This window comes from Haemaphysalis longicornis, unplaced genomic scaffold (assembly GCF_048455015.1).
Source record: "Haemaphysalis longicornis isolate Haplotype H1 unplaced genomic scaffold, Haemaphysalis longicornis Haplotype H1 scaffold_9, whole genome shotgun sequence".
Taxonomy (NCBI): Eukaryota; Metazoa; Arthropoda; class Arachnida; order Ixodida; family Ixodidae; genus Haemaphysalis; species Haemaphysalis longicornis.
In genome coordinates this window covers 78,051,172-78,064,619 of record NW_027526460.1, presented here as the reverse complement: position 1 = coordinate 78,064,619, position 13,448 = coordinate 78,051,172, and the positions used below count along the sequence as shown (strand labels likewise).

The 13,448-nt window shown below is 46.9% G+C and overlaps 1 protein-coding gene across 5 annotated transcripts in view; it reads left to right on the top strand.

Moving 5' to 3' along the window:
- The window catches only part of LOC144153015 (solute carrier family 41 member 1-like), a 117,016-nt gene that overhangs the window by 34,352 nt on the left and 69,216 nt on the right, over positions 1–13,448 (top strand). The window contains exon 1 of one of the 5 annotated variants that reach the window (XM_077684636.1): positions 149–522. The exons of 2 other annotated variants lie outside the window; for them this stretch is intronic. In XM_077684636.1, the coding sequence (XP_077540762.1) occupies positions 290–522 (233 nt within the window). In that variant the 5' untranslated portion in view covers positions 149–289. Of the gene's footprint in view, positions 1–148; positions 523–13,448 lie in introns of those variants that run through there. 2 more of the 5 variants (XM_077684638.1, XM_077684641.1) reach the window with 2 other exon arrangements.

The following is a 13,448-nucleotide window of genomic DNA, read 5'->3' as shown; positions in this document are numbered from 1 at the left end:
GCGCACCTGTGCTGCAAGTAGAGACGGGAACAGTTCGAAAAAAATGTAAAAAAAAAAAAAGCCCAAATGAAACCACTCAGTCAGCGCAAACCCCTCCCTCCGCACAACGGTCGCGAAGGGGGAAAATGACTTTGCCCGCAACGATGATGGCATCAGGCACGGCAGCGTTCTTTCTTTCGCGCCTGCCCCGCGCACTACGCGGTCTCTGAAAAAGCTCTGTAGTGATTGTTCACGGAGGGGACAAAAAAAGAACATTGAGCGGGTGCACGAACGGGCTAAGAAGGACAACATGACGTCCGATGAATTGGACATATCGAGGAGGCACGCCGAACAGACTACAACGACACCTTCTGTGTCTCCCGAACCGAAGGTCAGGCAGCGAGCCACCAGCCGGACCAGCTTGCCCCCAGACGAGACCGCCGCACTTGGAATGTGTCACGCACTTGCTGATGGTTTCACTCAGAGGGCGACTTCACCGAACGCTGGAATCTTCGAACAAGACCAAACGGACAAAGATTCGTCGTAAGTCCCTGCTGTGTAATATCCCGTGCACGCGCATGCGTTCTCGTGACCACAGATTAACCTAAGGGAAAACAATTCCGAAACAGATTAGCACCTGAAACAGATTAGTATCTAGTAGGCTTTTGATACTTGAGCTGTTTCAGGCAGTTAGTGTTCAACACTTCTGGTTCAACCCCGTATGAATTCGGCTCCACAAGTCTGACATACCCGCTTCGAAGATGTTTAGCTTCCCGGACAGCTCCGTCACAGGGTTGTCAGTTGGATTGCTAGAAAATAGTTTCTCCTAGTTAACCTTATCATCGCTCCTGTAACGTAAAATGACTGGATTTGTGATTTCCACGAAGTGGTTGAAGACCTAGAATAGCGTTTTTGATGTGAGTGTGTGGCAGCCGTGAAGCTCCATTCCCACTCGAAGCAAACATACGTTCGCGCCAACAAAACAGCTGAAATTATGACCCATTCTTCGACGGATAAAGGCGGTTCCACGGTTTATAAGTGGCTCTGAAGTTCATTACACGAGAAATCTACTTTGACGCTACGTAATATTTTTTGGCTCTGAAGTTCTTTACACAAGAAATCTGCTTCGATGCTACATAATATTTTTTTGTTTCTGAAGTTCATTACAAAAGACATCTGCTTTGATGCAATATAATATTTTTAACTCAAATCGGTAATTATGCAGCTTTGTCGGCTCCGCTTCGCGTTTCAGGCAGTAATTTTCAAACAGTCGACGTGCGTTCCAGTAACCCGAAAATAGAAAACACGAGCCGCATCACATAGATCACGGTATCCGTACATGCCTCAAAACGAAGATTCAAGTCTTCTTCTTCCTAGTTCACGCCCAGTTCTTGAATTTTAACCTTCTCCCACCTTTCTGTAGCTTGTGAAATTGCTCAGGTCAACAGTATTGCACGTTCCTCGGAACAAAACTACCTCGTTAGACGCACTAGGTATTCCGCGACAGCTGTTAAAGCGAGAACTCCACCAACACGTTCCACGCTGGCCTCTTAAATGCTTAGCTGGCAGAGCTGATGGACAGGCGATGATGCCCAGTTCAAACATTCAGCAAGAAACAATTTCTGTTCACCTCCGAAGTCCCTTAGGGAGACGGGTAATTTTTTTTAGTAGCCACTTGGCATACATTTAGACGACGGTGACAGTTTTTTTGCAAGAAGTTTACTCTCAGGGATATTGCAAAATTGCCAATAATTATGGTGATAACAGCCGTTAAAGTCCCGTAAGCTTACTTAGCGCATCCCTTACGACCACGAAATGACCAGCGCCGCAATTTGGTGGCCGGTAAAATCAGTGCCCCTCTCCTCAATAACGAGCCTTCAATAAATCTGGTACAGCAATCTATCCAGACTAGCTCTGATAGCCAAGTGCACTGACTGCAAGACACGGGCTTCTCAAGGCGGCTTGTCCCGGCGAAGAGCACAGCTGCTTAAAAATGCGCAGTCCTGATTTGCCCAGACAGCCGTAGAAGGAAGAGGGACAAGAGGCGTGAGCAAAGGATTCATCACATGACTAAGGGGATGGTGCACAACCTGAGAAAATTAAGTGTAAAATGGAATGTAAAGTTCGTTTTCTCACCTTCCTACAAACTCTCAGAAATTTTCTCTCAACTAAGTGTCCAAGCAAGTTCGTCTCAAGAACCCATGTGAGCAAGATTACTGGATCTACTTCATTTTTGCTTTTATGCGAGCGTTGGAGAAGCTGTCCAATGATGCGATGGAAGTTCGCGAGAACACAAGTTGATTTTGAAAACAGGCCAGGAAAGCGTTCGATGCATACTTTCTGGACCTGTGGCTGCACACCAAACGTGCTGAAACGCTATTTCTGAAGTGGGGCACGCAAATATGAAACTAGAGAACCGTTAATTAAAACGAAAGCGCGGGATATCGCTACTCATCAAGGACAAGACATGGTTTTTATGATTATCTGAAACGCAAACGACGGTTCTAGTATGGCGTACGTGTCCCGCTGCCCTTCGAAATAAGTTAGTATAGTGATTTCCTATTTATTCCTTTCTTTAGAGTTTACGTGCTGGGATAAGCTTACTTATAAAAACCGTAATGTTCACAAAAAAATGATGGAAGCGCGCACTAACGCGTAAGACTGAAGGAAGCGAAGCTGTACGCAACCTTCACTATCATCACGACGGTTTAAGTCCACGATTGGAGCCGTTTTGCTCCTTGTTCACTGCCGCAACGACCTTTACACCATCATTGTTGCTATAAGTGTGACCTTCCTTGGAGTCTTTCTCGTTCCGGGCAAGTGTTGCCGCGATTGCGGTGAGCGCTGGATTGTTTTTTTTTTTTTTTGCCAATCTTAGCCAAACTCCCTAAGTGCGTATGCTTTGTTCGAAAAACTTGCGCCGGGGACGCTGGGCGGTGGCCGCGAGCAACGCGCACATGAGCGCTTGGCATTTTAATGCTCGCGCAGAATCACACAATGAAGCCTTCAGTTCTCGAGCTTTGCGACGTTGATGAACAAGTTCATCCAACATGTTGTTCACTTGGGCATGTTCCTGGAGAGCAACTATAGGGGTGATGCGTGGGAGTGCAGTAATTGCTCTCATAGACTCTCTGGTAATCGCTTCCAGTCGATCCCACTGCGCTGCCGTCAAATGCTGGAACTGTGCAGAGTAGACCAAGCGCGGTTGTAATACTGCTCTCACTATTTGTCGCGCCACATGCCTGGCTTTTTTAACTGCCGGTCGGTCGCTGCGAGTCACGCGCTCACGTGCGCTCGGCATTTTCTTGCAATTTTTAGCTGCGGACACCAGATTCTAACTATCCGCTAAACACCCTCGCTGTTAAAAATCTGACTATCTCCACTAACGTGAAACCTGGGGAGGGGCGAAGTATGCAGTGTATAAGAGTATGATGTGGTTTCGATTATGCGATTCTGATGTATGATGTGGTTTCCATGCTGATAGCTCGGCGTCTTGGGCCTTGACCGCGTGGCGTTTTCACCCACGCAGTTGAAACCACTGGGGGTAGAGGTATAGAGCTTTGCTGTAAATGCCTCGCGTCTTCGAAGCGCGAAGCGTTCTTGCGCGTGGCGTTGTTAAACGAGCGTCCGCGTGTGTTATTTTAGTACGCGTTTTTGTCAACGGAGATGAAAAGTTTCAGCGCGAGGCGTTGGAAAATAGGTGTCCCGGTGTTTTAGTGCCGTGAATACATGAGACGCCGACAGCATGAGCCCCTAAAATACTTGATAGGGGGTGACGGGCACGTCTTTTGTGTACCGCGTCCTTGTCTTATTGTGCCAGAAAAGTTCGTGTGCGATAACTATGCACCAACTACCTCAGCATCTCATTCTGCGTATCCAGAAATATTTCACAAGTTGCCTTCTAAAAGTGCTTCTTCCCCTCGACTCAATATAACGAAATAAATTCGTTGAATTCCACACAATCTGCATGACCCAAAAACAAAATAAACTGGAGTTGTTTCAAATTTATAAGCAATACGTGAAAATAACAATTAACTGCAATGGTTCCATTTGCCACAGCACGAAATCTTTAGACGCACATATAATCTCTTTCCGTGGGCCGCAGCGGGCCGACCGATTGCATGCTTATTCCTGAACACGTTCACTACGTCCTCGTAAACCTCTTGTGATTTGAATATGGTCATTGTATTGAACTCGGGAGATGCGCTTAGTATGGTCCTTGACTACTAGCAATTTACAGACATTGGTTCCGACTTGTGTTCGGTGACCCGAAACAGGCGAAAGAAGTTTCACCTAAACATTTCACGTAAGGGCTCTTTATGCAATTGAGAAAGCTCGTGGCAAAAACGGCCGTAGGTGGTTAATGGTCGTGTATTCTTCCCGCTGTCACCCACTCAAAGTCCGTATATTTCTCCTAAGAAGTAGAGCTACACTTAGGTACTCCTTGTGCCTTGTCTTGGTACCACGCAATATCCCTTTGTACCATGCGTTGTATTGTTTGCGTGCCCCTTATATTGACTTTTATATCTCGGCCATATGAGGTGAAAACTGGAGCCTGCGTAATTGCGTAGGGCTATTCTTACCATTGTACATTTCGGACTACGGGAGCCATTGGCGTTCACGGGTCTAGTCTCGATTCTGTGCGCTGAAGATAAAACAATACTTGCACGCAACCTGCGAATTACGTTAGTCTTCTACAGAGAGAAAAATATTTGTATTTCTCCAGCAGAGGCTGATGTATGGGCGTCGCCCAGTGGAAGGCGTCCCTAGTCCGGTGTGCCTTGACTACTAATCTTTTTGCCGTGCCGTCCATCTAATATTTTCTAGAACCATGTACGAAGTCTACTCATATATGTAGCGTGAAATTTACTGGATTTGTTTTGTGTTTTATATTGAACGCGTATCTCCCTTATTATACACATTTTATGCAATCTGGACAATTCTTATGAATATTGTTATTCGAACGCCGTTTTTACGAAATAAAAAAGGGATGAACAGTATTAAGAAATAATATAAGTAATATGTGCCGCTTCAACAGCAGCTCACCGCTGCGCCAGTCTAATGGCGCCTGTACGTAAAGCCCTGTGTCGTTTGATCACGCCTTCTCGAGATCACTTTGTAATTCACTTTCAGCCTGTCATATGTTCTGTAACACCATCCACCACGAATGGTTGTCTCGGTGTAACTTGTACGCCCTTGAGTTTCCTTTCAAGGTACAACGGTGTTTTGAAAGCATGTGGGTTCTGCATTACTCTAATTAAAAATACTTGGCTATTTGGGCATCGATTTTACTATGGCATCGTTACAAGGCCTATCAAGATGCATCCGCCACGGTACCGCCATCAACCCAATGCCCTTCACCAGAGGAGACACAGGGACAGCCCCTTTCGCTGTTTCAAGAATCTCTCTGCTACTTTGGACTGAGCCAGAAAGGGCATGAATAACTTAATACGCCATCAAAAAGACAACTCTTTTTTATACCACGCGCCACCCGCAAATACAGTCAAGTAATGCTACATTGCAATCGCCTGAGCGACGGCGACAGAATTCTTTGTTCTTGCGATTCAGCAGCTGTCCCCTCTTCTGCGTCACACTTGCACCGTCGGCAAAGGTCTCCATAGCGTCTTGCGTATATGCTCACCTCTAGACTGATGGCAATAACATGTCTGTACGTGTTATCCTTCCCTTGCGTCACGGAATGCTCTTTAACCGTTGGCGTCCTTTCTCTCCCCGATGCGCGAAAAAGCAGCGCTATATTAGGACGAAAGTGTCAGGTGTCCCATGAAACGCGAAAAATGGCCGTAGTCGTGGTCATTGTCGTCGGCGGCGGCCTCAACCAGAATAGTACCAAAATGGCTACCGCTGTAAAGAGATAATAAATTTAGTTCGTGTGGGATTCGAACCCGGGAGCAGCAGGAGCGGCAGGGAGGTGCGCTAACCACAGTGCTAACCCGAAACCCTGCCAGAATGGAACAAAGGTTACCCTGATGCGTGCGCGGTGACAGGTGCACATGGCTGCACGTGCGTAGAACGGATGCACCCGGAGTGCACGCGTGTAAAACGAATGCACCCGGGTGCACGCGTGTAGAACGGATGCCCCCGGATGCACGCGTGTAGAACGGATGCACCTGGGGTGGACGTGCGTAGAATATATGCACCCGGAGTGCACGTGCGTAGAACGGGTGCACTCTGACTGTGGGGAAGCAGCCATTGGAATTGCGGCCAGTCTACCTGACGGAGATGCTTCGCGTTAACAGACGACAAAACTAAAGCGAATAAAGAGACGCAAACACGATGTAGCAGCGAAGAAAGCCTTGACAATCGCTAGGCTCGTAAGCAGCCTTCAAAGCACGTAAGCAAGCTTAATTTTCCGGAAATTGTTTCACTGCGCCTGTGGCGGCCGTTAGGATTGCAGTTCTCTAGGGTGGGGTAGTTTCATGTATGCACGCTCTTCGACGTGTGCGTGTGCACGTGCGTGTTTTTATTTATACTGCTTGGAGCCACGATCTGCAAGCATTTTTTGCCCCAAACTCACTGTTTAGAACCTTGTTCGCTGTAAACAATCCTTTCTATAGATAATCCAATATCGCCTTCCCTTTCCTTCTACGTTCCTTAGTAACGACGTTCCAAGACTTCGCTTGTAGGCCAAAGGGGCTGAAATTGTATTGCATGTGCTTCTCGCCTGTTTTCAGTAAAAGGGTGGTTGCCGACGAGAAAAGGGTGCCCGGTTTGCAGATGTGGTTATCTGAAACACTGTGTAGGTGAATATTTCGGTACATAAAAAATCATGCACCCCTCCATCAACTGACAACGATGACTGAATGCGAAGCTTTCTATTGACGGATTCTATGGTTGTCGTTCAAGTTTTCCAAACAGCTTCGACCTCGTCGAAATGGAGCAATCGGATAGACGCCAGCTTCGTAACGCGAGGGACCTGGGCTCGATTCCGGCTACCGGAAGAGCTTTCTCTTTCACTTCAGCGTTTTCGTGTTACGGATGACATCACTAAAGCTGCGCTGTAGTACTTGGAGCACAAAGCTAAGCGCTTTATAGATAGAAATATAAACTGAAGCTACATGTTGGGAACGAAAATGTAAAAATGCCGCCAAGGTCGATTACCTGCTGAAAAATATTTTGTCCCACCGAGATTATGTACAACGATGTGGTTATGTGCAGAAGTATTTAAGGAAACAAGAAGTAGATTATATTTACCCCCTCTAACGACATACGATTCCCATGAAGGAAAAAGTGAGCACAGGAAAGCATTGCAGCTGTTGCATCGGCACGGTGCGACGCAAGGACACGTTGGCATTTTTCTGTTGTAGCATCTGTACATTCAGGATACTAGAGTGCGAACTTGCTGTGTGTCTACCGCAGCTGGAATCGTCGGTTTCCAGAGTAGTTTTTTTGTATCTGTACTTTCGGGTGTAAACCGCGGGCTTGATGAACAAAGAAATGGACAAAACCTTGTTATTTTCAACGTCATGGAGTAATGGACGCGCAGGGATCAGTGTACGACGCACAGGAATGCAATCCAGCCAACTCTCAAAAGCGTCGTAAAGTTATTTGACCAATCAAGAATTTGTTTGTGCCCTCCTGTATCCTCTGCGTGCCCGAAATGATTGTCATGGGTTTTGTATTTCATCTAGGTAAACCACCTGCGGGAAAATGTCCGGTAGAATTGTTTCAAGGTGAAATAATCAAGTGTTAAAAAGCGTTCGGGAGGTACGCTGTGTCTTTCTCCTATTTTGAGAGAACAAAACGTTTGGACGCTTTCATTGCTGCTAGTCTGTGTGAATGTCTTTACATTATTGAACTAACGAAAGTGGCGTCACTGGCCAAAGAAACAGTCACTGGCCCGAGAAACAGCCCAAAGTTCAAGAAAAGTAAACTTCCCATCTGCCTCAGCGGACCACTATAAATCTCTTACTTGCAACCATTACATGCCATACTTACTAGTCAAGATAGCACAATTAGTCGTTTGCACAACGTAATTGGTCTAACGAAACGCACACATAAAACGCACACATACAAAACAGTAAAAAAACGCTACACAAACAGCAGAAAAAAGGCACAATTACAGTCACTGGTGACTGTCTTTTCTAGTGACTGTCCTAGTGCATTTGTTTTTCCTCTTTGTGTAGTTTTTGTTCCCTGGTTAAAAACTTCCAAATCACAGGCATATAGCTCTAAAAAAAAAAAAAGAATTAGTGATGGAGTATGTGATGGTGGGTTTCTAAACTTGTTGCGGTCCCCGAGAAACACGTATTCAAGCGAAAGGCATACTTCAGCTGTAAATTAGCAAGTTTATATCCCTTCGCGCGTAGCTGCCCATTACCTCGGCTCCTGTGCACAGACATGGGGCATAGTTCCGTTACGGCCGCTCGATGACAGAGTTTCATCAAGCGGCCGTGGTTCAGTACATGTGGTTCAGCGTATGCCTTATCCACCCTTCGCCCTCTTCTTGTTATCATTGCGTTGGCAACAGAACAGTCGTGTCGGCACACAGCGACCACGTTCATTCTGCGGACTTACAGGGAGAGGGAGTGAGAAGGATAGAAGCGTAGCGCGATTTATGCAGATTCAAGTTACGCAGTACCCCGGCCGCCAGTGCGAGCTGCTGCCTAAGTTGCTTGGGCACGTTTAAACGCGTCGTATCACGCTCTGAACGCGTTGATGTGTAGTGTAAAATAGATAGTGAAGAGATTCACGGCAGAGTATGCAGATAGAGAAAATGTAATGGGAACAACTGCGACGGAATAGCAACAGTTCTGAACAAAGAAATAAGCGACAGGCAGCCAATGCAGCCGCTATGCGAGAAAATGTGACCACTAGTTGTAACAGTAAAAATGCAATGCTTGGTTATCTCGACGACAGGAAGCGACTTGTGACCGGCGTGCGAGAAACGCCGAGTTCCCGACTTCTGAAAAACGGACCAAGTCGGACAGATTAACAAGTCTGCGACTGTAAGAGTCTGCTGCTAAAGCACTCTTAAAGGAGTACTGACACGAAATTCCAAAGCTGAGATAACTATGTAGAACGCTTCCTTTTTATCAGGAGATATCTCCCAGCAAGTCTCAACAGCAACCGTTCAGCGGAACATATTTAAAATCCATTTTAATCTTCGCCCCAAAGAGAAAGCCCAGAGCGGACCGACATGACATCATCTGCTACTTGCCCAAAACTGCCGACGTCGGATCTCTCGTGACGAAGCCGACGCGCTGGCTGTTGATGGCGTGCGTTGCTCGGGCGTGTGTACACGTCATGGTTTTGGGACTGACGTCATGCTGCCCGGGTCTGTGGGGACGGCGAAGCCCTCGGCCGGTCTGGGCGCGCGCGTGCGCTCGCTCGCGCGCGCTTCCAGAGCGGCAACGATACGGCAAGAATGGTGACGTCACGTGACGCCTCCTGTCATGGCGGCCGCTCGGCGTTCGTTTTGTCGAAACCGAAACTGACACAAATAAACGACGCCGTAAATGAATGTTTACGCTGCGCTCGACCGTCTAATCTGTCATTCTATGATTAGTGGGCTGGTAGGCAGGCATAGCAGCGAAAAAAACGTAACACCAACATTTCGTGTCAGCCCTCCTTCAAGCACTATCAACTCATCTTCTACTTGTTTGTGTCTGATCCGGTTAACGTAAGCCGCCTCGTTGTATATGTTTCAGTTTGTTGCCCGGTTGTTCACCCCAAGCGGGTAGTCCGTAGTAAGGAGCAACTATGGACTGCCCTCCGACTATTCCAAAACTGTGCTAAGGCAATATAATAGTTCTCCATTCACGGTGTTAGCTCTACACGCCGAAGACGCTACATTCTATTTTCCCCATCGGTGATCCCCTTTGGACTGCAAAATCCACGGGGCAAACCGTTGCCCCAAATAATTGAAATGCCAATTATAACTGGCTTAATGCAAACAGACATTCCCATATAGCATACCTTCCCACTAAGACCACATCTGCAGATGTCCAGTGAGCGCGAATGTCGACGCAAGCTATTTCCCAAAAAAGCCAGATACGTCGCGACGGATAAGAATGTGGCCTCCAGACTTTTGTGATAGGCTTACCAAAGATACGGTTTGAACGCTGCCGCTTTTGTACCTGCGCCTCCTTTTCTCTGACTCATCCCGGTCGAGCTCTCTCATCCATTTTCGCTGCTCCACGTGGTGCACAGCTGTTCTCGCTCAGCACGGATCCATACCGTACTTATGGACTTCAAAGCTAGGCGGCAGGCATCTGCATGTGATGATGAATGCTGTCGTAATCACAGCAATTTTTCACGAACATGTACTTATATTTTCTTCCGTCTCTGTATGCGAGCTTAGTCGGCCAACTTGCCACATTTTCCTCCAGGTGTTGTCTAAACTGTTACCATACTGTTGCAACCGTGTCATCCCAGCGCTGACACCAGTTGTTGCGACCGGGCGGGGGCACCCGATCCGAGCTCCGTGGCCTCCGACATACGAGTGGTAGCGTGTATGATGCGAGCGGCCAGCCGTTGTTGCAGCCATGAAGAAGTCCAGAAGCAGTAGGCTAACGTAACTGTTTACTTCATAACGAAAGGTGAGCCGAAGCCAAAAAAAAAAAAACAATGCCCCGACGGGCGAGGTTACAATACAGGACTCGAGCAGAGCGACCGCATGGATTCGCTGCTCAGACATGAATGAATTTCAGCGTTTGGGCTGCTTCTATTTATACCCAGAAGCAACAACGGTCAAACGCGAACAAGTACCCACACGCCACGAACATCATAGACACACCCAACGCTCTTTCCACAGTTCGTGAGTCATTCATAGCCTCGGCGAACGTGGAGTCCGAGAGAGGGGAAAGAGTGTCCTTGAAACGTGCCCGGGGCGCGCTATCGAATGTTGATCGCACCGATAGCGCAACGTCTGAGCCGGGCATGTAGAGGCGTGACTCACCGACACGCTGGCGCCTGACGGCTGTGGCGCACGTGGTGGCTTCGCACGTGGTGGATGATGCGGGAAAATACGGCGGCGTTGGCCGATTCGTAACAATACTTAGCCTACAATGGAACCTGTTATTTAAATCAGTCTTCCATTATGTCTTCGTGGCGCCTTCACTCCTCCGACGAAATGCGACATGGTGTCTGCCCTTCCCTGAGTCGCATTCAAACATCCCCGTGTCAGCGCAAGTCTGCGGACGAATAGCTCCACCGTATCAGCTCATGACTACTTTGTCATTACGACCCATGACTGCTCATTTCTCATGACTACAGCTGAAGTTCCTCCACTGGACCCCCTTCTAAGCAAACGCTCCTCGAGATCAATAACATAACAAACAACACGCACCCTCGTATTTTATTTTCACGTAGATGACAGCCTTGTATCCTCCAGGGCGAGAAAGTATGCTTCCTGTAAACACAGACTTAAATTTGTTAGCGTTGCGGGACAGCTTCAGAGGAAGTTCAATTCAGCGAACCCAACACATTAATAACCTATGGCCACAACCGGGCAGTCTAATACCCCTGTCACACTCGCCAACCTCATGTCATTTTCAACGAATAAGATTTGTTTGGAATGTCATTCGTTTCCTGCTCACTAACTACGCGTGCAAACCAAATGTCATTCATGTGGTATGTAAATGGCAATCGGTAGTACAGTTCACGTGCACAAAACTGCATTGAATGCTGATGTAATTCACTTTGAGAAAATGTACGTGAAATAGCTTAGCATGCGTTATGCGCACCCTCTTTTTACTTTTAAGCTGTATTTTTTGTTGCAATAAGTCATGTGAAGCAAAGACAAATACGAAGCAGATCCGCAGTCGCCCATGTGCGCCGCCATATTTGTCCACAAACATGGCGGTGCGCATAGACGACGCCGCGATGAACGACGTTAAAAGAGCTGTCGCCGCAGCATTGTGCTTGCGAGCTAAACGTATCAGCGGCCAGATGGAGCTGCAACGAGATCTCGAACCACTACAAAGTGCGACCCGCCACAAAAGCGTCACGAAAAGTCACGAAGGGCAACTAGCGGTGACTCCCTTTGCACTTGCTGCAGCCGTTGCAGCCGGGAACCCAAGCGGTCACACTGAGAGCGGAAGAAATCCATTTAAAGGGCTCAGTAAAGCACTCTAAAGCTTTAAAAAAATTCAAGATCAAATAAAAAGTTGCAAACAATAAGTTTCTGATTTTTTCAAATATTTTTTTTTTCTCATCTGCTGTTGAGGGTACACAGTTGGTCCGAAGTCAAAGTTAAAAGAGTTTTCTCTGAACTCATTCGGTACCGAATGTCATTAGACTGCGCCTGTGAAAGCAAACGAATGACATTTGAAACGCATCTCATTCGTTTAAAATGACATTCGGTTGGCGCGTGTGGCAGCGGTATAAGTTTGTAGTTGTAAATGCGGTGTCGGGGAAAAGATTATCCGCCCGTATAAGGCAGCAAAAGCGTTAACTTTGCTACAGTTGCAAATCTGCTCACTGTGCAAAGCTCATATTGAAGTGTACATTATTACTTCCATTCACCAGGAGCAGCGACATACAGCAAAAAAAAATGGACCTCAGGAAAACGTCTGTTGAAGTGGAAGTTCACTAAACTTAAATTGGTATGTTGTAGCTTGTTACCAAAAGGTAAAGAAAAAATCGGATGTTCGCATGCTATTTCAACCCATTTATTTATCATTCTGCTCATTTGCAACCGGATATCTACTATTAAACACCTTTTGCAGAATACAGAAATATTTTTCTGCACCTGTGCACTTAGGCCTGCAGGGGTCTCGAATTGAATTACTGTGTCCATGCTCTCATAAACCATGACCTACGCAAACCATCCCGTTTTTCGTGATTAACCAGCACGCGAATGCCTTTTCTCTGCGATTGTAGTAGTTGGAGGGCTAAAGCTCAAGCTGTGGCTATGGCTACGGCTGGCTACAAGATTATCTACGCAGCCAATCCAGTTGAACGTTAAAATGCGGCCCATTATTGTTCGCGCGGCAATGAAACGCAGTTCCCAGCGAGGAATGTGCTACGAAAAAATGCGTGTTGTACTTGTTGAAGTGATCAATGTGACCTGCGAGACGTGCGATTGTGCCATATATTATGTTCGTTGCACTGAAATGCGCACTGCGCTGAATTTCCTTAAACTGAAAGACGATTGAATTCAATAGTGGTTCAGTAGGAGATTTCAAACAGTTCGTACAACTATACAGTTGGTCTAAATGGCGTTCGTTAAAGTAATATTTCACTGTATTCATGAATTTAAAATATTTTGCAAAATGTCCAGCTGTGTGCGCCCCAAAACACTTCAGAGTTCACTTTGCTGTCGTGCTCTCGCTGATAACTGCTCATTATTGCGCCTCGGCAAATCTGCGCAGCCTTTAACACTTACTATCCGAGGTTATTCTGGGCGCCCTCTAAACTCCCACTGGGGCAGTATTTGACACTGCCAGCGTCAGCCAGAGATAAGAACATTTGCCTCCTTTCGCTTCGTGCTCTGTGAGGCTGTGCGA